Below are 25,864 nucleotides of genomic sequence, written 5' to 3' on the forward strand. Positions count from 1 at the left end.
AAATCCAACCCCCCTGCCTGCTTTTTAAATAAAGTTTTATTGGAACCCAGACACACACTTTCATTTATGGATTGTTGATGATTTCTTCTGTGTCATCGGCAAAGTTGAGTAGTTGTGAGAGACAATATAGCTTGAAAAGCCAAATATTTATCTGTCCCTTTACAGAAACAGTTTGCCAAACTAGGCTATAAGCACCACGAAGGCTGAAATCATGCCTGTTGTTTTCACTTCTATATTCTCAGCACCTAGCATAATGTCTTGCACATAAGTATTTTTGGACTAATTGTACTTCAGTCCTCAGCATTAACCTATCTTGTCAGTGATATGAATAAGATTACATTGATCGGCCTTAAAATGCATTATAAACAGCCTTATAATCACTGCTTATCCAGATGATGATTGTAGTATTCTAGTCAAGGGGGGAAAACAGAAATTAATCAAATACTACACAAATGAATGGATTACCACAACCGGAGGCAAGTGCTATAGAAAAAAGGAACACAGTAAAATTAGAGTATGAAACAGAGAACCATTATCAAATATAGAGTTTAGGAAGGCTTCCCTGAGGAAGTGACCTTTGACCTGAAATCTAAAGAGTGAATTAACTGGGCAAATAGAGGTGGATGGAGGAAGAGCAGACCAGACAGAAGGAATATCACACACAATTCTGTCTTCTCTGAGAGAAGACACGTGGCACGTACTGGGAACTGATGCTGTCAAGTAAAGTAAGTTCTTTGATGAGGTAAGGGTAGGATCCAAAACGGAGCAACTGCTCAGCGGGATATAAAATTCAAAACATTCTGTTGGCCCACAGGGAAAACAGTACACTATCGAATGTCCACAGCACAGCATATTCTGCATCCATTAAAATAATTGAATGGAATTTTAACATTCATGGGTAATGCTTCTGCTATAATATAAAGAAAAAAGAAACAAACCCAAAAACAAAATCAGAGCATTATTTTCACTATGTATTTCTAGAAAAATTTTCTAGAAAAAAAGTGGACTAAAATGTTAATCATGACTGCCTCTGAGTGGGATTGAGAGTCCATATTTTCTTTATGGTTTTCCGTATTTTCTATGCTATGCATTTAAAACCTTTAAGATTGAAAAATTACATTTTATTGAGAAAGTAAGGAAATTTAAGTGTTGATCTGTATCTACACATCTAAGAATAGTCTTTCCTGGCCCCTGGAATGAGGGTGTAAAACGAGGATCAAAACCCAGCGAGTTCACTATCAGTAACAAAGATGATTAGCGGAACTTTTCCTGGAATGTGATTTAAGCTATGAATATAAAAGTGCAGTGAGGGCTTTGAGGCCAGGGAAAACTACCCTGAGATATGTTCCTCTATATAGACACCTTGTTTCTGAGATTTTATATCTTGATTAAATTGGGAACTTTATTTGACCTTACTCTGTGTGTTTGGTCTCTTCCTTCCCAGCCATAATCCATGGGAAATGCTCCAATATCAATTCTAAATAACTAATTTAAATGAGGGTCCTGGAGGGCTCAAGCATCAGTTCTAATATTGCTCTATTCTGAAAACTTCTTTCATTCTTTGTTCCTCAAATATCATCTTTAATTTATAGGCTCATTGGTCTCTCTCTCTCTCCCTTAAAATTATTACTGTTAATTTATGGAAGTGGGAGAGTTGAGAGTTGTTTTTAAAAAGTTTCCCTTTTCCCTGTAACTGAGAAGATTAATTGGTTAAAAAGATAAGAACAGCGAGAAATTCATCTCTCACCACAATGATTAATTTGACTTCCTTTTAGCTTAAAAGAGAAATAAAACTCCATTCTTTTAGCCAGAAAATATTTTATTAATCATTCAGGCAATACATATTTATGTGCCTATCTTCTACACAGGCAGGTGCTATGAATAAATTGGGGAAACCTGCATGAAGTCTTCTGAGAGCAGGTAGAATTGATAGCATTTACCTCCAGAGTTTTCCCCCACTTACTTAGGGCTTCCAGTCCCTTCTGGGAAGTTTCTTCTCCATCATGGTTTCATAGCGGCAAGATGCTGGATGAAGGGCTGGGTAAAAATTTCCTTTAGACTAGATCAGGGTTTTTTTAACCTCGGCACTATTGACACTTTGGACCAGATCATTCTTTCTGCTGTGGGTGCTGTCCTATGCATTGTAAGATGTTGAGCTGCATCCCTGGGTTCGTATCTATTTGATACCAGTAGCACTCCTTCAGATGTGATAATCACAAATGTCTCCAGATATTTCACCAAATGTCCCCTGGGGGCCCAAACTGCCCTGGTTCTGGACCACAGATCTAAATGCATCAGACATTCAACCCTCCAGTAGTATAGAAAACTGAGGTCTATAAAGGTAAAGCAATAAAGAATAATTTACTTTGCAGTTCACTGAATTTACAGTGGTACCTTGGTTTTCGAACGTAATCTGTTCTGGAGACCGTTCGCGTTCTGAAACATCTGAAAACAGCTAGGCCTCAGGATCTTGCACTCAGCCGAAGCTGCATGACATATTGGACTTCCGAGGCATGTTCGAAAACCGAAGCATTTATTTCCGGGTTTACGGCATTAGTAAACCAAAATGTTCGTAAATGGAGACGTTCGAAAACCAAGGTACTACTGTACTAGAAAACAGACAATTGAATAAGGAAGAAAATATGAATCTTGCCAAATCATTATGCCCTTCTGCCTATTCTCTAGATTACAGATGAATAGAAAGACACTGACAAAGACGGGTTGTTTCCTACAACAACTATGACTAGTATACAGACACTACTCAGAAGAGTCTCTACATCATAGGAGTAAAAGTAACAGGGCTGGAGTTAGAAGGCACAGGTTCTCACTAAATAGCTTCATTTCTTTGGGCCTCAGCTTCCTGATCCATAAAATGGAGGTATGGCGGGAAGGCACTGGAGAGGACTGTAAATAGGTCTTTTAATTTTTTAATTCAATAAATGTTGAAGACATATTTTAGGCACTATCCTTGGTGCTAGTATATGAAAGATGAAGAGGCATGGTCCCCTCCTTCAAGGAGATAACCATCTATTAGAATGAGAGACTAACAAACAACTACTACAATCTGCAAGTTGTAACAGAAGCATGTACAAAAAGCAGTGAAAGCCTAGAGAGGCACTGAAATTTGCCTGGGGAAATCAGGGAAACTTTTACAAGGGAAGTGGCATTTTAGCCAACACTTGAAAGGCGAATAAGAATTTTGACAGGAGATGTAACGGGGAAGATATTCCAGTTAGAAAGGCAAAGGCACAGAGATTTGATGCTTTTCTCAAAAGAATGGTATATTTAAGAAACTACAAGTACTTCAGTAGTGCTAGAGGGTAAATGGAGAAGGTGACATGAGACATTATAATTTAAAATGTATGTGGTAGGCAGATCACCCTTGCAGTAGTGTGTTAAATAAGTTTGGAAGAAAATGAACCAAGAGACCAATCAAATGACTACTGCAATGTCCACGTAAAAGTTAGTTAAGCCTACAGAGGACAATAATTATATGGACAGGAATGGGCATATTCAGGAGACAGAATGGGCAATACTTAAAGTCAGAATGTTAGGGGGTTAGAACTTAAGATTTATTGAGCATTTTGCTAAGCACTTTTTTTTTAATACATCATTTAATCCTTAAGTTTTGCCTGATAAGGATGGAAAACAGTAGATTTTGCTAAAAGTTAATTTGCCAAAGAATCAGTTACCAAATACTTGTTTTAGGGAATATTCGTCTTGAATTTAACAAATGTATTCTTTGTAAAAATTACTTTTTAATGAATTGGTTTTTGGTGAAATGACTTAGAACCTAAGATAATATACTATTATCCCCATTTAATTGAGGAGAACACTGAGGTTCGTAGAAACTGAGGTTCAGAGTTAGCAAAGGCAAGGCCAGGTCTATAGAGCTTTTAATCTCTACATGGCTATTAGTATAGTGATAAAGGAAACAATTTGGGATATCTTTTTTCAGCTCTAATATGCTATGATGTTAATATTTTTAAATCAAGAACTAAACTTAAAAAGAGACAATGAAATTAAGCTCAAAGTCTAATATATTAAGAGTATCATAGTTTCTTACGACAACTTTCTTAGTTTTTCCTTCCAGGCTTTTCCCCTCTTCAGCGTACTGATGAAGATGATGAATGTAAAATCGTTCTGCTTTTCTGTGGTTCTCACCTACCAGAAATTGCCATTTATCTGGATTCAACTACCATTTATATGCATATGACACATAAAACCCACTGATCACCTTTAAACTTCATCCCAAATATTTGTTCATCACCAAGGTAGGTGGTATCATTTTTTCTGACAATGGGGGGAAAGTCACCATAATTCTACTCTCCTAGGTATGAGAAATTTGAACTCTTTTCAACTCCACTATGTATTTTGCTCTTCTTGAGAATCACTAGCAAAAACTGCACATGGCCTTTCTTAGATCTGGAATGATCGTGGTTCCTAGCTGCAGGCAGTTAGGAATACAGTGGAGAGCAGTAACTCCTCTTTGGGGGCATTTAGAAATGTACGGGGGCATTTCAGTCACAGTGGCATGTAGTGCCTAGGCGCCAGGGATGTTAAATATCCTGCACAATGAAGAACTATTTCACTCAAAATATCAGGAGGCCCCTTGAGAAACACAGAGCCCGGGGTCAACCTCACAGGCATGCCAACTGTGTAGTCAGACAGGGCCCTGGTTTAATGCTCTGCAGTCACCATTTTGAAAATCTTAATACTTTTATGTGTGAATGTCTATTTTATAAAAGAAGTCCAGTGGTACAATGCATCATTCACACAAGCAGAGGAGGCAGTGTGTGTGTCCTTTCTTCCTTGCCATCCCGTTTGCATAGTCTTCGTGATGCCTCATAAGCTCAGGATTCTGGTGGACCTATGACGCATAGGAACTCAGAGAGTCACAAAATGAGTACAAGGCAAGCATGTCACATCTATGACTGATTTAGTAGAGGTGGTGACAGCTCCAAGAGGCTATGCTTTCCATCTGAACCAGAACTTGCTTCAGAAGGAGCAGAAAGAAGGCAACGGCAGCCTAAGAAATACAAGTGACCAAAGAACCCCATCATATCCTTTCTTACTAGTGGGTGTTACTTCCCAGTACGACGACTTCCACTACAAATGATGACACAGAAGGAAGGGGAAAGGTAGGGCAATCCATAGTTCCTTTTCCTTTCCGTCTTTCTTTCCTCAGCTTGGTAGAATGCATGCGTACCAAGAAAGGAAACAGAAACAGTCGAGCTGGTCTTCTGCCGCATTTACACTGTTCTGGTAAGCCTGAAATACATATGCACACGCACGCTATGCAATGAATTGTGTCATTTTGGTGATACCATGCAAGAGTTAAATGTTCTTGTATTTGCATTTATAAATGGCATTGTACAATATAAAGATGAATAAAATTCATTCTAATAATTTAAAAATTCTAATTTTTCTTTACTTAGAATGACATTAAAAAGCCAATGGGAAATCATAAAAAGTCAAGGAGAGATGACAGAAGACAGAAAAAGCTTTATATTTTAGTGCATAGTCATATAATGGCACGTTTTTCCTGCATTTTTAACAAAGGGCCCCACATGTTTCATTTTGCTCTTAACCTCACAAATGATGTAGCTGGCTGAGACTGAGCTAGTTTAAGCAAAAAGGAATTAAAGGGTAGTATTTAGCTCACAGATCTCTGAGAGGACCAGAGAACCAGGCATGGATAATACATTGTTAGAAACAACATCCAGGAAACTCAGGAACATTCATCTCACATCACAGGGCTATTCTAGCGGAAACACATCCCAGCACCAGCTGCCAGTCAGCACCTATGACTAAAAGTGTATGCCACAGCTCCTCCCCAGCTGCCCAGAACCAGACACCTCCACATGCCGTTTGCCAGAAAATCCCATCTCCCTGAGTGCAGTTGAGGCATCATGTTGCTCACTTTCACATCCACATCTTAAATGTGTGCCTCTGATTGCTGGAAACTAGGTCATACGTAGTGATATGCTGAAGCCAGATTGTTGATTGTTAGCATCTCCTGCCACTAACTCCACATACAGTGAAGTCACTTTGGTAGCTTAGAAGTATTCACTCGCACCATGAAAACTGGCCAATGTTACAAATCAGGGTCTTTTCCGTCCCCCTTATTCTTAAACTTTACCTGCACCGCACATTTATCTCATGCCAGAACTCTTGCCACAAGGGAATCTGGAGACTTGTAGTTTTTAATTTTCTAGCTTCTAAAGTACAGAAAAGCAAGCTAGAAAAGGGTTGAATGAGCGTTGAGTAAGCCATTTTATAATATCTACCAAAAAATTAGGGTAGCCATAGCTTTCTGTTCTAGATTATAAATTGCTAACATGTAGATGCTAACAGATACTGAACAGTATTAGTACAGGAGGGTGGACAGGCCTTTACTAAAGGCATGACATGATGAGTATAGGTCAATGAACTAGAAAAGACGATAAAATGTCAGTTGATGTGACTAAAATACATTTCTAAGATGCTAGACTGTAAGCTCTATAAAGGCAGGGACCATGTTTGTTTTGCTTCTCACTGTATCTCAGATCACCTGGCAAATAGAAGCCACTCAACAATAACAACAACAACAAAAAGAGATGTTTTAAGGATATTAAGTATAGAGTTCAATTTTGGCATTTCTCATATTGTATGAAGACAACTCCAAGTGATTTTACTGTTTTTAGATGAGTTAAACTTCTGGATGTCAACAGTTTATTATACTTTCACACACATTATCTCATTTGGGACTTATCCCTGAGAAGTTAAAACAGGAATGACTATCCATTTCCTAGATGAGGAAACTCCAAAAAATAAAGTGCTCTGTCCAAATTCATTTAGCTAGTAAATGATGGCTTAAAAATTTTCATTCTGACTCAAAATTCCAGAGCTCTTTCTTACTTCAAGAGAATATATTTATAAAAGCATTTGATAGTGATTAATTAGGAGTATTGTCAAGTTTTCAATTGAGCATCAACTTGAACTCAAATACATGCAATAGACACAATATCCCAATTTCATGCTGCAACTATTTTTCGGGTTTCTTCCTAGTTATAGAAGGATTTGAATTGTGGTTGCAATTCCCTTTTCTCAAAAGTAAATGATATTGATTCAAGAGGAAAGAAACCCTTTTCTAGAAATAGCTAACATGTGAATTTGATGCTTTTGCCTTTTTCTAGTTAGGAATAGTATAAATATTATGGGTGATTATACTATAGTAGAGGGAGTCTCAATTATATATTACTTAAGAATCATGCGAGTGGTGGGCGGCGTTGCTAACAATACAGATTTCTAGGCCCCATCCCAAAAAAATGCGATTTAGTAAGGGCCAAAACATTATAGAACGCTCTAGTGCCAAAGAATGCTATGTGCATCTGACGTTGTGCATGACATTCAGCCTGACAAAATACTTATTTTAACAGACAATACACGTTAGCATGTTAGTCCTGTTTTTAAATCACTTCCATAGCCTTCTAAAACTTAAATCAATTTAAAAGAATTTGCCTCTTAAAAATAATATTAGGCAATTTCCTGCACATTAGTAGAAATCTTGCCACCTATATTTATAATTGTGCTCTGAGGTTGAAAACTGCAGGCTAATTTACTGTGGTAATCAGTCTTAAACCCCTTGGAGCACAAATTCTTATTAGCATTATGTTATAGAATTTATAGACAGCTTCTCACCAGTGATCTGTCCCTTTGAGCCTTTTGATTTTTCTATTTGAAGAACCACAATGGTTCCACACGAGAAATCTCTAACACCACTTCAAATGACAACCTACTATTAAAATACACCTGTATAATACATAAATGTGAAAGAATGGTTTCTTATTTGGCTGAAAATGATTGTCAAAAGTCCTAATTCAGTGGCATATTTCGATTTTGAAACCATGGTTTCTGCCTCCTACTGCTTAAATCTTCTTGTTGGGAAGAAACCCTTATGGATTTCTAAGTGAAACTCGTTTCACACATGAGGAAACTGAGGTCCCATAAAACCAAATTATTTGTTCAAGGTCACACCCAATATTAGTAACCAAGTCAGACGAAAACCCATCGGTTCCAATATAATGGCCAACCCAGCTGCATCTGTTACTACCATTATTTTCGATTTCACAACTGCAGTCCTACTTCCGCCCTTTTTGAATAAAGTTGTTTTGCCTAACGGTCCTTCCCCACCACCTTGTGCTTTAATGCCTTCGGATAGCAAAACCCAGCACAACCTGTTAATGAATAACACTGGGAGTCCACATCTAACGCGGTGCCTCTCACCGGCCTTTTTCTTTGGCGGAAAATTTCTCTGAAAGGCTGTTAATCCTACACTCCTCTGGGGGAGGGAGAGGAGGGAAGTCACAGAGAGCTGACAAGTCCTTACAAGTACACGCGCGCGGGGCCCGAGGCGGAAACCGAGGAAGGGTACATTAGGGCGAGAGGAAGGAAAGGGGCGGGAGAAAAACACCATGGTGGGAAATCCTGTGCACTGGGTCGGCCAAGCCTGGGCAAAGCTGAGCAGAGCCATGTCTGAATAAATCTCTTTAGGTGGCCGGGCGCAGACGCCAAAGCACAGCAGAAGAGGAGGAGGAGAAAAAGCGGGGAAGTGCGCGGCACGTTCTGGAAAGAGCGCAGGGGCCGCCTTTTTATAGGACTGAGCCCGCGCTCGCGCGCCCCCGCCCCTCGCGCCGCCCCCGGGCCACGCGCGGAGCCGCGGCGTTCCCTGAAAAGGGCCGGCCGCGTCCGCACCGGCCCCGCCTGTTCCGCCGCCCGCCCTCCCGCGAGGCCGCGGCGGCACGAGATCTGCGCCTCCGCTGCCGCCTCCCGCGGGTGGGTTTCCTTACCTTGTAAAAAGCCGTCTCCGCGGCTGCCCCCGCCTTTGCTGCGGGATGTGAAATGGCGGTCGGCGCGGCGAGCGCGAGAACCGCAGCTCTGGCCAATCCCGCCTAACCGCCAAAACGGCGCTGGCGCCCCCATTCCCGCACGCCCCTCCGAGACCATCTATGACATCGGCGCTCCGCCGCCCCCTCCGCTGCCCCTCACCCAGGTGGCCGTGCCCACTGGCCGAGTCATCGATCCGCCGCGCCGAGCGCGGGCCCGGCTTTCTGCCAGCCCTACTCCCTCGCTGCTTGCCCGGGGGCGGGGGCGAAAACACCTCGGCCGGGGTGTCTTGCCCGGGCGCCTGCCCTGCTCCCTCCCTTTCCCGCCGCGTCCCCTCCCCCAACTGCTCACAGCCCTCCCTCCGCCACACACACACACACACACACACACACACACACACACACTCACACTCACACAAAACCTCCTCCCCTCCCCCAGTGGTTGCGTCCGTGACATCATCATCATGGCAACAAGAGCTGCAGCCTGGGACCGAGGAGCCCGTGTGATTCCCGGCGGCGGCCGCAGCAGTGGCGGCAGCACCAGCAACAGCACCGACGAAAGCGCGAGGGCTTCTCTCCTGTCGCCCCTCGCCGGGTGCTCCTGAGAAGGCGGCGGCAGTCTTGCTCATACCGCCCCGCCCGCCGCCGCTGCCTACGGTGTCTGTGTGTAAGGGGAGGGGGACAAGCCGAGGAGGGGAGGGGGCGCCACCGCCGCTGTGGGGCCGCCGCTGCGGTAGGAGCCGCCGCGGCTGCTGCCGCTGCCAGGTCGCTAGTGAAGAGGAGGCGGTGGCGGCGGCAGCGAACATGTTTTCAGTGAGGATAGTGACTGCCGACTACTACATGGCCAGCCCGCTGCAGGGGCTGGATATCTGCCAATCCCCCCTCACCCAGGCCCCTGTCAAGAAGGTGCCGGTGGTGCGAGTCTTCGGAGCGACCCCGGCAGGTAAGCGGGCGCAGGGCGCGCGCGGGCGGGAGCCGGCGGGGCTGCCCTCTTCGCCGCGCACACGCGCGCACGCCGCGGGCCCTCTGGGTGAATCGCTGCCGCGTCTCCCTCCCCTCTCGCCTTCCCTTCCCTTCCCGCGCGTGACGAGGAGCAAAAATGTGGGTCCGAGCTAGCGCTGCGCCCCGCCGGCGGGGAGGCGGCGGGCGCCGTGTGTTTACACTGCGTGCGGCGGCGGAAAGCGGGACCCGCACTCCCGGGTCGCGGGCGGGGGGTGGGGGGTTGAGCGCCTGTGAGCAGCGCTCTCGCCCCGGAGGCTGGGCCAGGTCGCTGCGCCGTGTCCCGCTTGAACGGGTTCGTAGGGTCTCGCTCTGAGGTCGGTGGATAGTGGGACCACGGACACCCCGTGCGTCTCCCAAGTGCCCCTTTCTGGAAATGGCTTTAAGAGGAGTGGGGAAGTGTCAGCTCTGTTGTCAGTCGCTCCTCCTCGCCTCCTACCAGCGCTCTCCTCTGCCCCTTCCGGAGATGCCGTAGGCTGAAGAGTGGCGCCCGGGGCCAGATAATCTTTCTAATTGAAGTGACCGTGTGGTTCGGCTTGCTGTGAGTGCAGGTCGTGACTCCTTAGAGTTTACAGCCTCGGAGTCTGGGGACTGGGCAGCGTCCCTCAGGTGCAATGCTTTTAGGGAAATGTGCGTCCATGCAAGTAGGAAATGCGTGTTTACGGTGCCAAACGTCTACAGCTAAACTGAGCAGCACATTTTTAAATGCCCCTATGCTGGGTTGTAGAGTTGCGTTTTAAATACACGTATATTTAAAACAAACTGTTTTGAAGGACGAGGTGGGGGGACAGCAGTGACAGAAGCTATGTTCTCAAAAGCTCTTGGGGATTTATAATATAAACAGGATAGTGGCCAAATTTACAAGGTGTTTTTCAGTTTTGCTTTTCTACACGCTTTGAACTGCCTACATGAAATAATGGAGCTGCCTCCAGAAAGGGATGCTTTTACTCCAGCTGTGTGTTGTCCTGTGGGATTTTAGATAGCATTTCCCACTTGATGCTCCTTGCCCTAATCACCATGCATCTTATTACTACAGTCAGTTTCTGGGGACTACACGATAATAGTGCTACTTTCCCAAACACAAGCATTCATTCCAAGCAGTTATCTTTTAATGTGAATTCTCTTTGTTAAAATTTCAATGTTGTTAGTGAGATCTGATAGAGTACTTCTTTTTAAAATAGTGCAAAAGATTTTGAGGATATGGACCTTGTAAGATGGGGAATTTGACTGTTGTTAACAATTTATTGGAAGTATAATTAACACTTGAAACTTTGGGGGCTGGAAAATAAGAGGCAATAAGTGTTCTGAAGGATAGGTTTTCTGCCTTTTTAATATAGTGCTGCTGTCTTTGTTTCTAATTGGAATTTCACTGTAATATACTGCTTGTTCTCAGTTCAGGTGCAGAGAAAGAGTAAGACAGTGACGTTGATATAGCTCTGTTCAGTGAGATTTCCAAATTATAAATTGACATGTTCATAGGATATACTGTGGCATTTCTGTGTGTTATTACAGTTTGTATGATTTGGGTGATTTTCTACATACAGTTTTTTTCTTCTCTACACAAGTCATTAAATATGTATCCCTGAGTGATTTTCAAGGTCTGTTTTATAGGAAAGTTTTGTTTGTGGAAATGAATTTCACTGTGAGCTTGCAAGAATTCTATTATGTGAGAAAAGATTCTTTAAAAAAATAAAAAATATGATGTACTTTTGTGTTTCTCACTATTTAAAAAAAGACACGAACTATTCTATGAAAATGTTTATTTCTTCCCTCCTGGACATCTTAAAATAAATTACCAGCCCCTCCCCTCCACAAAAGCCCAAACTTTTTGTAATATATCTGAAATGAATAATGTAAATGAATATAAAAGTAAGACTTTTGTACATACATTGAGAATATAAAACTTGCTACACAGAAACCCAAACCTCAAGTTCTTAAAGATTATCACATTGAGTTTGCTGTAAGTGTAGTTCATATTTAGACAAAAAATTCTGTGTTTCCCCAACAGGTGAAAAATTTTGAAGTCACTGGCATACATTTAGAGTTTACAGCTGTCAGAAATCAAGCCAGCATTTTTAGCATGTCAGAAACTCCCAGTAAAATTAGTGTTAATTAATCATAAACAAAAACTGGACAATTATTTGCTTCTGAATTCTCTCACCAAAGAAAACTACTCCAGTCCACCCAATAAAACTTGAAAATAATTAATGTAAATTAGAGGTCAATCTGGCTTAGTAAAAGTATGAATGCTAGAATTTAATGAAAACAGACTTACTGTTTGAAAGTACAAACTATGTTTATAGATTTACTAATTAGTAAAATAAATTAATGAAAAATTGTAACACATGATAATAAAGTACCATAAACTTAAGTCTTTCATATATAGTAATTAATTTTGGAAGTCTTAATTCTTTATCTTGGTTTGGAGAAAAGATGTTTTAAAACTGTTTGCTTTACAAATGAGATTCTGAAAAATAGCAGCAGAAGAAATTTTCTCCCCCCAAAAGTGGTCACTTCAGATTTATATTATAAATTCTGAACTGATTGGTTTATTACATTTTTACTAGTTCAGTTTTTCTGTTATTGCGTGAAAAGTACTTTTCTGCTTTAGAAAACAGTCCAGTTGACTTCTGATTGTACTGTGTTTTGAGGGCATATCTTGAGTAATTTAAGAAATAAATTGTCTTAGTTTTAAAAGCTCTCATATCTTAACTTGGTGAAATTTGAAAAGGTATAAAAAAATTGGCATATTCAATTTGTATGGTAAATCCTGACTGACTGATGTAATTCCTTGTTGACTGAGGATATTGATTTCTGAGAGAATCAGTAAAATTTTCTACATGTGTGTGATGGAATTTTTTTAAAAAAAAAAACGGAAAACCTCTTCTGCTTTAACTCCTTTTTTAAAATGTCTTGAACATTGTTTTGACATAACAATGTATTGAGCGATATAATAACATTTTGGTAACTTGTTTTAATGGAGGGAAAATAAGGTAATTACTAAGTATAGGACAGTCGGGTTTTTTTTGTTTGTTTGTTTGTTTTTTCACTTAAATTGGAAAATGGGTGTGACTGCTCTGGGAATTCACTTCAAATAAAATCCTAAACCTTCATCCTGAGGACCTGATTCAGGTGGATCTGGGAAACTATCAAGTTTCCACATCCCAACTCTTGCTTAGTTGCTTGATGTAACTCACTTTGTGAGAGCTTAGATGGCTCTCTCAGTTTTCTCAGCACCAGGTTAAACAGAATTACCCTTTCAAAAAGCTTCCCTGCTGAGATGCAGAGTAGGAGTAAATAGAAGAGTGTGAGTGAGATGTTCACAAAGCGAGTAATTAAACAAAGTAGGCCAAACAGACTATAGAGGGAGCTGCTTGTCTTTAAGATTACGGTAGGGAACTCTGCCAGTCCCCTCTCTCTCTCCAGCTAGTGAAAATTTTAGTAGGCTGTTCTAGATACTAACTGTAAAACATGAAATCGCATATTTCCACATAAGAAATTGAGAATTCTGAAACGCTTTATAAAATTATGTAGTTGCTTAACCTTTTTTGGTAAATTTGTGGGTTATTAAATAAGTTTGAGATGAGTATAATTTTGAAGACATTTAACAACTCAGATTACAAATAATTTCTCTAATAAAAGTCTTGTTTGTTCATATCCTTTTTTGTTAAACCATTAAAAATATTTTAACATTACATAATACCTATTTGATATAATTAGATTTTTCAGGAGCACTACTGAGATTTAGTGATCTACCATGAACGGAGTTAATCACTTTAGTAGGTATTTGAAGTTCTGGGTAGAAAATTTTTTTAGCTTTCTGTATTATATTTGATTTAAAATGATAGTCAGTAAATCAGAAGCTTAAGCTGGAGCCCTTTTAAATCTGTGGACACAGTAGAATCTGGTAATATGTGATTCCATTCATTCAGTGAACACTTAATGAGAACTTTCTATGCAATAATGAGCTGTTGTTTAGGTGCGGTCGTTACGAAGAATTTTTTACCTTCCAGAAACTCCCAGTGTGGTAGGGATGATAGACGTATAAACATAAGTCAAACGTAGTTTGAATTAAGTATAATAGAAATGTGTGTAAGAGCCAGGCCTCAAAGGACATGTTCAGTGACCACCTAGGTGGTGAAAAGGGGAGCCAGGGAAGGCTTCATGAAGGAAGTATGGATTAAGTCATTTTAAAGGAATTTTAAAAGAATTTTAAAATTCTGATAGAGGAACAGATACAAGGTAATTCACAAAAGAAAAGAAAACTGCTCTTGGCAGGGCAGCTTGGCAATGCATTATCAGAGTCCTTAAAATGTTCTTTTTTGACCCAATAATTCCAGTTTTAGGGATTTTAATCTATGAATGTAAATCTTTTGGCAAAATCTGATTATCTTTTGAATCCATCTACTTCTTTTCATTAATCATCACCACCCTAGTCTAAACTACTAGCATTTTTTGATACATTTGCAACAGTAGCCTCCTAATCTTGGCCTACCCCAAGCCACTTTGTTCCCTTCTAATCTGTTTTCTACACTGTAATGAGAGGGATCTTTTCAAATACAAACCAAATTATATCACCCTACCACTTGATATGCTTCAGTAGCTTTCCATTGCATTTAGGATAAGGACAAAGCTACATGTCTTATGTGGTGGCATCTACATGTCTTACAAGGTCTTGCATAGTCTGGCCCCTACCTTTCTGTCTAGTCATGGCTTGAGCCGTGTTCTTCTTGCCTTGCTCTGTGTTCCAGCCATATTGGCCTTATTTCAGTCCCTTATTCTTGCCATGCTCCCTCCCACAATGAGGCCTTTGTACCTGCTGTTCCCTCTGCCTAGAATGTTTTGCCTTTTTCTTCACCTGAACTTTGATTTATCTTTCCTCAGGGAAGCCTTCCCTATCATAGACTCTGAAAACTCCATAAACTCTCCTTCATAACACTTGCTATCATTGTTATTTTATGTATGTTGGAGATTAACATTTGTTTTTCCCAATAACCTCCATAAATGCTGGTTATGTTCATTTTTGCTCACCATTATAGAGCCAGTACTTACTGTAGTGCTTGAAACATAAACGTGTGTTGCAAGAATGAATCAACAGATGATAGTCATCACAGAGAACAACCCCAAATGTCCAACAACTGGGAAATGGTTACATAAGTTGGGCATATTCACATAGTAAAATTGATATCATTAAAATGATATTTTAGAAGAATATTAAATATGGGAAAATGCTGTCAATATATTATGTGAAAAAAATCAGTTTATAAAATAGTCATTTATTAAATATACAGAAAAATATACCAAAATATAAAGGTTGTTTATCTCTGACAGGTGTGTTTTGTATTTTTCAGATTTTCTACAGAGAACATATATTGATTTTATAATTTGAAAAAAAAACAAAAACTCACCATGTAAAAAGTTAAGGAACAATCGGCTTTCTAGATATGGCTCAGAAATACAGTAAAAAGACTTGAGGTTCATCTTGAGCTCCAAAATAAGTATCAACCAAAATGAATAATTGCGTGATGATGGTATTGAACTTGATTATATAAATTCAATTCAGGAACTGCAAAATGATTCTTATATTAAAGCAAGCCAGTAATTTCTGGTTTTATTATACCCATTTGTATGTAAACTGATTTTAATTTTAAAATGTTTTGAAAAGTAGTGTGGTTTTGGCACATGACAGCAACAAAACAGAGCAGAGACCAGAAATGGACTCAGATATATATAAGAACTTAGTATATGATAATGGGTGCTACTGCCGTTACTTATTAGTAGGGAAAAGAAGAATTATTAAACAATGTTGAGATGGTCAGTTTAGTCATCTGGAAAAATAAAAGTTGGCTTCCAAATGTGTCAGAAGATTTAAATAAGAAAACAAACAAGCAAAAAAGGTAAGATAATTATTCTAATATAGTCTAGGAATGGTGAAGGCCTTTCAAAGTATGAAACAGAACCAAAGCCAGATTGCTTAATTTTACAACATACAAATAAAATTCTGTATAGAGGAAAAAAACTATAAACAAAGTTAAAGGAGAAATCTTATATGTACACTTTTCACAGAGGATTAATTTCCTCTAATATACAAAGAGCTCCTAGAAAATAGTCCAGTAGAAAAAATAAGCAAAGAGAATTCATATAAAAAGATGTGCAATTTTATTTATAATGAAGATGTAAATTAAAGCTACAGCATACCATTTATTACTTATCACATAGTATAACTTGGGGAGGGTGGTAAATAGTGGTAATGGTCATTCTCATACATTGCTGGTGGGAATATACTTGTAAAGTGTTCATTTTCTATGAAAAGCAATTTGGAAATCATTTTCAAAATTAAAAATGTACATATATTTTGAACTAGCAATTTCATTCAAGAATTTTATCCTCTAAAAGATTTTATATGTGTGTCAAATGAACATGTAAGAATATTTGCGGCAGCATTATTTATTATTGCAAAAGATTGGAAACAACCTAAACATAAATCAGTATTGGAGTGGGTAAGTAAATGATGGTATATCTGTTCAATGGAATACTAGGCAGTATTCCTAAAAAAATGATGAGGCAACACTGATGCCATGATGCCATCTCTAAAGATACATTAAGAGAAAAAAAGCCAGACACAAGACTCCATGTATAATATGTTGCCATTTGTGTGATTTAAAAAATGTATGTAGTGTATATATTTACATATAAATATATATATTTTATATATATATATATTTATTTTATTTTATTTTATTTTTTTTATTTTTTTCTGGAAGGGTACATGAGAGTTTGGTAATAGTGAGGGGAACTGGTGGCCTAGAGGACAAAGGTGGGAGACTAAATTATTTTTAGTATACTGTTTGGTAATTTTTGAACATTCTTTACCACAATAGTTATTCTAGCTTAATTTTTTAAGCTATGTTGTGTTTGCAGGAACTGGTAAGGAAGAACGAAAATAAAAGGCAGTGGTAGTTGTAAACAATTGTTACATGGTTACTGCTTTACTGTTTAATTTTCGGTTTTGCTATCGGTCTTCTAATTCCGAGCTTCCAGTTGATGTTAGATGTCTTGCTGGAGGGTGACTCTAATGGAGTGGGGCCAGAAGGAAGGCTGTTGTGGGGTTCTTGTTAGCAGACAGCATGGTGAGCAACAACTAGCAGTTACTGCTCCTTTTAGCGTTTCAAATGCATTTTAAAAAGTACTTTACTTCTTGGAATCTACTTTGGAGTTACTACTGGAGTCTGTGTTCCGGTGCCCGAGGAGCATGTCACCCAGCGCTTCGCGCAGCCCACTGATGATGAGAGGACATCAGTGAATCTTGTATAGCAGGGATGTAGCCCAGGGGGTGCCCGGCTCTTGGCCTGCATCTCTGTGTTCTCCTGTATTGGATCCCCCTAGCGACGTGTGTCTGTTGTGCCATTTAGCTTGCTGCGAGGTGACTGCCTAATGGTGCATGTGCGCTCTGCAAAAATGAAGCAGTATTATTTTGTGATATTGTTCCTGATGTGGAAAAGGTTGGATTTGAAATTCATTTATATTATTACAAACTTTAGTTTTTTTTCCTATAATTATATAAAGAAAATGTAAAAAAATTTTCACCAACCACTATGTCAATGCCTCCAGATGCCCTCCTGTTGGCTAGTGTGCTGAACAAATATTATTTACAGTGTGAAAAAGGTTAAGAAACAGTGTTCTGGTCAAATCCTCTCATTTTATGTAAAGAAAATTGAAATCTAGATAACGTAACCTCACAGATTAGCCCAGTGCCCTATAGTTGGTTGCTGTGGGGCTGGGTCTGAAAACTGGGGATCCTAACTTTCAGCTTGCACTGCCTCACACAGGCCTCCCAAACCTGAGGGAAAATTGGAGGAAGGCATTGATATAACTGAAAGACGAACATACGGAACTTTAGAGGATTATTTTAGAAATTGCATGTACGGAGCTTAGAAATCTTTGAGGGCCTACAGTGTCCAATAGCGCTTAAGATCTTCCTATACAATAGGTAATAGTAGGATTTGTTTTATGATTATTGTAGCTATCTCCTTTAAAAAATAATAATAAAGGTTAGATTATAGCAAGAGGAATTTGGGAGAGATAAAAACAAAAATTGATACTAGAATTGTATGTATAAATTTTTCCAAAGAAAAAGGGACTGTATCAGGAGACCTTTCAAGTTCCTCTGGTGCTATAATTACATTTTCTCTTGTCTTGCTATTGATTGGATTAGAATTTGTTCAATTAAAAATATGAGTGAAAAATGATTCATGTTTAAGTAGGTTGAGATTAAATAGGTTTCAAAATATGTTACCATTACCCCACATATTTTAAAGAAATACTTAGACACTTATTAAAATATAAGATAAGGTATGGTATATGTCACTTTGGTACCTGGCTGCCATTTTAATACCACAGTAATACTAAATAAGAGAGAAAATAATAGGAGTTAAGGTACAGTAAACTTTGGGTAAAATTGTGTTAACTTATAGTTTCCAGGTAAGATAACATAAGGCAGGAGTAGGTGTCTTAGGCGGTTAAAAAAACAACAAACTCTACTGTCCAACAATAACATGGATGCATTTTTGAGACAATAAAAGAATTATAAGTAAAATCCTCTTAATAACAGTCTATTTAACCTTTTGGTGTATGGGTGGTGTTTTGTTATGTTTTGGGGGTGGGGGTGGTGGGGGGTCATTCCTTTAAGTTTTCTAGATGATGATCTGTGTTTCTTCCAGTTCTCTAGATTTTTAAACATTTAATATTTTTAATGAAAAATGTTTTGTTGCTTAATTAGTACTGGCAAACTGGACTGTTTTCTGCAGCAGAAATTGAATATACGCCTAGCAAAGTAAATTCTGAGAAAAAAGGGTCATAATTGTCATTGGAAAATTTAGGGTTTTTCTTTTTTGTCCAATTCTGTTTTCTTTTTAGATGATAGTTGTGGGAAATACTAAGAATTTGAGGTCAATTTTCCTTCGGGGCAGTTTTTAAATTTTTTGGGGTTGCAAGAGCATTTATTATATAAATGATTCAAAAAACAAAAGAAAGCGTGTTACCTCAAAAATGCTTGTGTAATATATAACAGTATACCAAGAGTTTTCTATTTTTCTTCCATTTATTACATATACCAAGGAAGTATAACCAGAATTAAAAAATATCTTATTCTGCATATATATTTACACTTCAAAGTGATTTATATATTAAATTAGGTTTTGTTTGAAATGATGAAATGAAAGACTTTGTAAGAATACATGTTGATATGTGAAAAAATGTGAAGTTAAAACATGTTCGCATACTCCTAGTTTCTCAGAACAAGAAAATGACTAATCTAAATTTCATTTCAGAATAAAAACCAAGACAAGCCACATAAAAGCAACTTAAAAATTAAACTGTCATCATATTATTTGTTTTAAAACTATGGAATAATATATCTGAGGAAGATTTCTCTCAAAATTGTTTTTCTCAATTTCAAGTAAGTAATTTATTTTGGTTAATATATTGGGGACGAGGGGGGTGGGGGTGAGCCTTGGCATTGAAGTTGATAAATCCTACTCATCCTTAAAGTGACAACTGAGATATCAACCTCTTGAAAGCCTTCTGTGACTCCTTTGCCCGTTCCTAAAAAAAGATGACCCCTTTGGTTTCCCATAGCGCCCTTCACATTACTGATAAAGGGCTTTAATACACGAAGTGTTGTGTTTGTCTGTAGGACTAACTCCCATGGCACTACCCTCACGTGCCTCCTGTACCCCTCAATACTCTCCACACTGCTGTCTATTGCTGAGTGACACTGGGCAAGTTATTTTACTTCTCTGAGCCTTAATTTCCTCCTCTGTAAAATGAGTAAATTTCTACCTCATTGGATTATAATGATTAAACACAATTCCCAGTAAATGTTTGATATACTACAGTAACATAAGTGTTACTTTACCCAATGCCAGACTCTGCCACATTACTTCTGTATATAGTAAGCATTATAAAATTAAAATGAAAAATTGAATTTTTGTAGCATTTATTCATTCCTCACAATAGGACAAACTAAAATACCTGCACATTGTGGTACAAAGACGTTTTACAGTTGGCCACTGACACACATGCCTTTATAGGCTATGTAATTACCTGTTTAAAAAACTTTTTAAAAAAATTGACAATTTTTTGTAAGTATCTCACCCAGGCCCGAGTTTTCTTTTTAAACTGTTGATGTGTGTATATAGAGACACAAAAGTGTCCAGACCAATCTTGCCTTGCAAAAGGGCAGTGCTAAACCATTGATCAAGGAGTAACTATAGTTTTTCAGTGCTGCAGATTAGGTTGAGTGTAATTTCTTGTGAAAGAGCCTTATTTTCCAAAGCTTTCAGTATTCTCCCTCCCTTTTTATTTTACATGATGGTAGAACGTGTTGAAAGTGTGTGCACCAGAGGTCACAGTAAAGATAACAGTAGGATTAATTGCTCTCTTATTGTTTTTGCCTTTTGTGAATTCGTAACATGCACAAAAATTGAAGCTAGTGGTTTTTAAACCTATTTAGGATTGTGTGATGCGGACCAAATGAATTCATTATTGCCTGGAGTTTCAGTTCTCTTCACCATGTTTTTTCTACATATATTTCCAGGTATTAATTTGTGTTGTTTTTTGGTAACTGTGTCTTTCCATTTTTTTTCATGTAGTCATTAGAAAGATTTTCAAATTAATTTTGATGGATCACACCTTGGTTGATGTGATTTTTAAAATAGAAGCCACAAGTTAGTTAAAAGACCTTAATTTTACATCATTTTACTAACAGAGGTGGTAAACCATTTATTGAGCCCTTACTATGTGCCCTCTTCTAAGTGATTTAATCATCATAACAACTCTATAAAATAGGTACTATTATCCCCATTTTACAGTTGAGGAAATAAGGCATGAGAGGTTAATTTACTTTTGCCCAAAGTTATTCAGCATTAGGTCATTACCTGCCTAAACAGAAGAAGCAGAGGAGCAATATGAAGTGTATATGTCTCTTAACACTTCCAGAATTTGATAGTAGCCATTATTGAGATGTGACAATGACCATGAATGTATTCTTACTACTTTTTTTGGAGATGATATACCATGGTACTCTGTACTGACCCATTTTTTTCTGAGCAATATTAATGTCTCCTCTCAAATTCATGTTCCCATTTGGACTAAATTATTTCGTTTTATGTATATGTGTTTATAAGATGATAGTAGGACTTTACTGTAATATCAGTTTGATATAAAATATTTTAATTAGTTTAGACTACTATACGAATATATTCTCATTGTGAAATTTGAAAAACAAACAGGTAAAGCAAAAATTTTCCTTGACCACTAATTCTATTCCCCTCCCCCACTTGTATCAGTTTTTATATAACAAATGTCTCCAAAACTTAGTGGTGTAAAACAATAACCATTTGTTACTCATGATTCTGGGCTTGGCTCAGTTAAGCTCTGCTTCTGCTGGGTTGGCTTTTGTGGCTGCAGTCAGCTGGAAGCTAATTCGTCTACCATGGCTTCACTCATATGTCTGGATATTGGTACTGGCTGTTGGCGGGGGCAGTGGTGGGCCATGTGTCTTTAGCAGGCTGTCCTTCATCTGGAGGCAGTAGTAGGGTTTACAGGAGCAGCAAGTGAAGGCAAGCACCATGTATTTTTTGTTGTACTACGGGCCCAAGCAAGTCACATGGCCCCTCCCAGAGTCAGAGTGGGAGGGGTTTCCTGAGTGTTTGACTCATTATGGGGTTATTATTGCAGCAATTTACTATACCATTGTTGCTGGCTGATTCATTTTTCAGGAAAACATTTGTCATTGTGATGGTGCCCTGATCTTGAAAAAGTATAGTGTTTATGTAAGCAATTTATTCAACAATTCAGGTAAATTTAGTTAATTTGCTGTTCTCGTTTTATTCCATTCTCATCATCCTTGAGCGTCATTCCTGGCCCCATAAACTCAACAAATATCTGCTGAGCACCCACTAAGTGCACAGTAAGATATGAAGTGAGCAGCAGATGGAGCAAGACTGCTGTGTTCATTACCCAAGTTTCTTAAACTTGCCTACCTACCTGCGTTGTTATATGGACAGAATTCTATAAAAGCAGAAAGTTATACCAGTTTTTTAAAAATGACCAACAGCCCATACCAGGTTGAGTATCTCTTGTGTTCTACATTTTTAAAATGTCTTATAAGGATTTCAACAAGTGAGAAAAACTAATACAAGGTTGTTTTGATCTGTACTCCCACCAGCAATGAGACTTTTTTCATGTCTGCATCAAGATTATATTCTTATATTTTTTGACCTTTGCCAGTTTAACAGATAAAAACGTGGGTCTCAGTGTAGTTTTAATTTGCATTTCTTATATATTGTAAGTGAGAATGAGTGTTTTCATATGCTTGAAAGTCATTTGTGTTTTCTTTTCACTGTACTACTTTAACCCATTTTCCTATTGCCAATCTTGGTCTTTTGCTTATTAATTCCAAGGAGCTCTTCATATATTAGAAAAATTGGTCTGGCTCTGTGAATTGAGTTGCAACATTTTTCCCCATTTTGTTTATTCTTATGGTAAATACCTTTTATTTAAAAAACTTACATTACAAAGAGCCTTTATATCTTAAATGAGGCTTTCAGATCACGGTTAGTTGAAGTTAGATTTAAATATTAGGCATGGGAATGGAAGAAAAAGATCCTGACTTTATCACGTCTTATTTAGAGAATTTACCTTTTAAAACTCTGTGGCTTAAAAGGAACAGTTTCCAAGGGATACTATCTTTGATTTACTTTTTTCTCTTCTAGGTTTAGTTCTGTCATGAGACCACTCCTTTTGACACAGTCCAAGAAGTAGCATCATCCTTTGGAGGACTGTGGAAAATACTTTGTCACTTAGAATAAATTGTTAATAATGCTGCTTTGCGTCATACAACACATATAGTGGTAGTGGCTCCAGAAATGCTCTAACTCATCTATAACCCTCTACCGATTCAGCCAGCCTTTACCTAATCAACCGTGTAGCTATATTAGGGTGGCTAGATTAGGCTAGTCTTTATTTACCCAGTGAGCCCCATAGAAGAAAGAGAAAGAGAAAGCAATGTTTTAGAAAGCAATAATGCTACCCACTGCCCCAGTAATATTCTATAAAACATAGTAAGATGGTAGTGAGCTAGGAAGAGGGTAGCAGAGGCATCTGTGATCTGTACAGCATTTGACATGATGAAACACTTCGACTTCTCTGAAAAAAAGAGATCAGAAAATTGTGATGCTTGGACAGATTAGAATGTTTTGAGTAATTTAATGTACTTCTCAGAAGTCTTTAAAATTGACAGACCCTTTCTTCATATGTAATTTTACCTGTCAGCATCAAAAAAAGAAAAAAAAGAAAGAAAACAACCAGGAATCCTTAAGTGATTTAAGAAGGGAATGGTTGAAATAATAGTTTTTGCCATACTTTACATAGTTTTAATTTTTCAAAGTTATTGAGGTGTTCTTCAAACTATTTGTGGTGAAGAATCAATTTTTGTCTGATACTTCTTTAAAATACATTAAAAGTAATTACTAGAAAAATGAAACAAGAAAACCAATAAGCGAAATATAAGTTCCCTTTTTTATTATTATATTAAACAGGTATAGTTTTCTCCAGTCAGATTGCTATAAGACTTTCTAAATACTTTCAAGTTTTATACTTGTCTAGTTGCAGACCTATTACAGCTATTAGGTTGGTGCAAAAGTAATTGTGATTTAAAAGGTTAAAAATAATTGCAAAAACCGCAATTACTTTTGCACCACCCTAATAGTTCACTGACTACATTTGAATATCACCATAGGTATCTTTCATCAATCTAGAGACCCATTAATTCTTTTCTTGAATCCTACTTGTCCCATGTCAAAATTATTATTCCTGTTTTGTTTTTTTAATTAAAATTTATTGGGGTGACAGTGGTTAGTAAAATTACATAGATTTCAAGTGTACAGTTCTGTAACACATCATCTATATATCATATTGTATATTCACCACCCAGAGTCAGTTTTCCTTTCATCACCATATATTTGACCCTGTTTACCCTCTTCTACCACCCTCTTACCCCCTTACCCTCTGGTAAATACTAAACTATTGTCTGTGCCTGTGAGTTTTGTTTCTTTGTCTTGTTCCTTTGTTGCTTTCAGTTTTTTATCCCACACATCAGTGAAATCATACGCTTTTTGAGTTTTTCTGTCTGACTTACTTCGCTTAGCATAATAATCTCAAGATCCATCCGTGTTGTCACAAATGGCACTATTTCATCTTTTCCTATGACAGAGTAGTATTCCATTGTGTATCTATACCACATCTTTATCCCATCATCTATCGAAGGACACTTTGGCTGTTTCCATGTCTTGGCCACTGTGAATAAAGCTGCAGTGAACATCGGAGCACATATATCTTTATGGATAAGTGTTTTCAGGTTTTTTTGGTAGATACCCAAGAGAGGGATTGCTGGGTCATATGGTAATTCTATTATTAATTTTTGAGGAACCTCCACACTGCCTTCCATAGCAGCTGCACCAGTCTGCATTCCCACCAACAGTGTATGAGGGTTCCTTTTTCTCCACAGCCTCTCCAACACTTGTTATTATTTGTCTTGTTAAGTGTTTTAATCATAAATGGATGTTGTATCTTGTCAAATGCTTTTTCTGCATCAATTGATATAATCATATGATTTTTGTCCTTTATTTTGTCCATGTAATGTATCACATTGATGGATTTGCGGATGTTGAACCATCCTTGTTCCCTGGAATGAACCCCACTTGGTCGTGATGAATAATCTTTTTAATACATTGTTGCATTCGATTTGCTAGAATTTTGTTTAGGATTCTTGCATCTGTGTTCATCAGAGATACTGGTCTGTAGTTTTTTTTTTGTGTGTGTTATCTTTACCAGGTTTTGGTATCAGGGTAATGTTGGCCTCGTAAAATGAGTTAGGGAGTACTGTCTCTTCTTCAGTTTTTTGGAAGAATTTTGAGTAGGACACGTATTAGATCCTCTTTGAAGGTTTGGTAGAATTCACTAGTGAAGCCATCTGGTCCTGGACTTTTGCTTTTGGGAAGGTTTCAGATGACTGATTCAATTTCCTTACTGGTGATCAGTCTGTTTAGATTTTCCAGTTCTTCATGTTTCAGCCTAGGAAGGCTATATGTTTTTGAGAACTTGTCCATGTCTTCTAGGTTATTGAATTTGGTGGCATACAGTCCTTCATAGTATTTTGGATGATCCTTTGTATTTCTGTGGCATCTGTGATGACTTCCCCTCTTTCATTTCTGATTTTGCTTATTAGTGTGTTTTTTCTTTTTATCTTAGTGAGTCTAGCCAAGGGTTTGTCAATTTTATTAATCTTTTCAAAGAACTAGCTCTTTGTCACATTATTTTTTTCTATTGTCTTTTTCTCTATTTCATTTAGTTCTACTCTGATTTTTGTTATTTTCTTTCTTCTGCTGACCTTGGGTTTCATTTGTTCTTCTTTTTCTAGTTATTTAAGGTGTAACGTGAGGTTATTTATCTGGGATTTTTCTTGTTTCTTGAGATAGGCCTGTAATGGTATAAATTTCCCTCTTAAAACTGCTTTCGCTGCATCCTAAAAATTTTGGTAGGATGTATTTTCGTTCTCATTTGTTTCTATGTATCTTTTGATCTCTCCTCTTATTTCTTCTTTGACCAGGTCGTTCTTTAAAAGTATGTTGTTTAATTTCCACATATTTGTGGCTTTTCCTGCTTTCATTTTGCAGTTGATACCCAATTTCAAAACCTTGTGATCAGAGACTATGATTGGTATGATTTCAATCTTCTTAAATTTTCTGAGGCTAGTTTTATGTCCCAATATATGGTCTATCCTTGAGAATGTTCCATGTACACTAGAAAAGAATGTATAGTCTGATGTTTTAGAATGAAGTGCTCTATACATGTCAATTATGTCCACTTCGTCTAATGTGTCATTTAGGGCTGCTATTGCTTTATTTTCTGTTTGGATGATCTATCCATAGCTGTCA

At 38.2% G+C, this 25,864-nt stretch overlaps 2 protein-coding genes across 16 annotated transcripts in view; one reads left to right on the forward strand and one right to left on the reverse strand.

Annotated features, from left to right (window-relative positions):
- Window positions 1-9,168, reverse strand: part of LOC109449076 (uncharacterized) — a 112,928-nt gene extending 103,760 nt beyond the window's left edge. For 2 of the 12 annotated variants that reach the window (XR_016020207.1, XR_016020206.1), the window contains exon 1: window positions 8,832-8,933. Coding sequence is in view for 1 of the 12 variants with exons in the window: in XM_088795510.1 (XP_088651636.1) it covers window positions 5,210-5,271; window positions 8,832-8,988 (219 nt within the window). In the remaining 11 variants the exon portion in view is untranslated. Of the gene's footprint in view, window positions 1-5,209; window positions 5,272-8,831 lie in introns of all 12 variants that reach the window. The other 10 variants (XM_088795510.1, XR_016020208.1, XR_002137639.3 and 7 more) reach the window with 10 other exon arrangements.
- The window catches only part of REV3L (REV3 like, DNA directed polymerase zeta catalytic subunit), a 152,785-nt gene continuing 136,074 nt past the window's right edge, over window positions 9,154-25,864 (forward strand). For 2 of the 4 annotated variants that reach the window (XM_019734940.3, XM_019734942.3), the window contains exons 1-2: window positions 9,154-9,810; window positions 19,196-19,323. Coding sequence is in view for 2 of the 4 variants with exons in the window: in XM_088795507.1 (XP_088651633.1) it covers window positions 9,672-9,810 (139 nt within the window). In the remaining 2 variants the exon portion in view is untranslated. The remainder of the gene's footprint in view (window positions 9,811-19,195; window positions 19,324-25,864) is intronic. The other 2 variants (XM_088795507.1, XM_019734939.3) reach the window with 1 other exon arrangement.

This window comes from Rhinolophus sinicus, chromosome 2, assembly GCF_057876585.1.
Source record: "Rhinolophus sinicus isolate RSI-liver-muscle chromosome 2, RSI-T2T, whole genome shotgun sequence".
Lineage (NCBI taxonomy): Eukaryota > Metazoa > Chordata > Mammalia > Chiroptera > Rhinolophidae > Rhinolophus > Rhinolophus sinicus.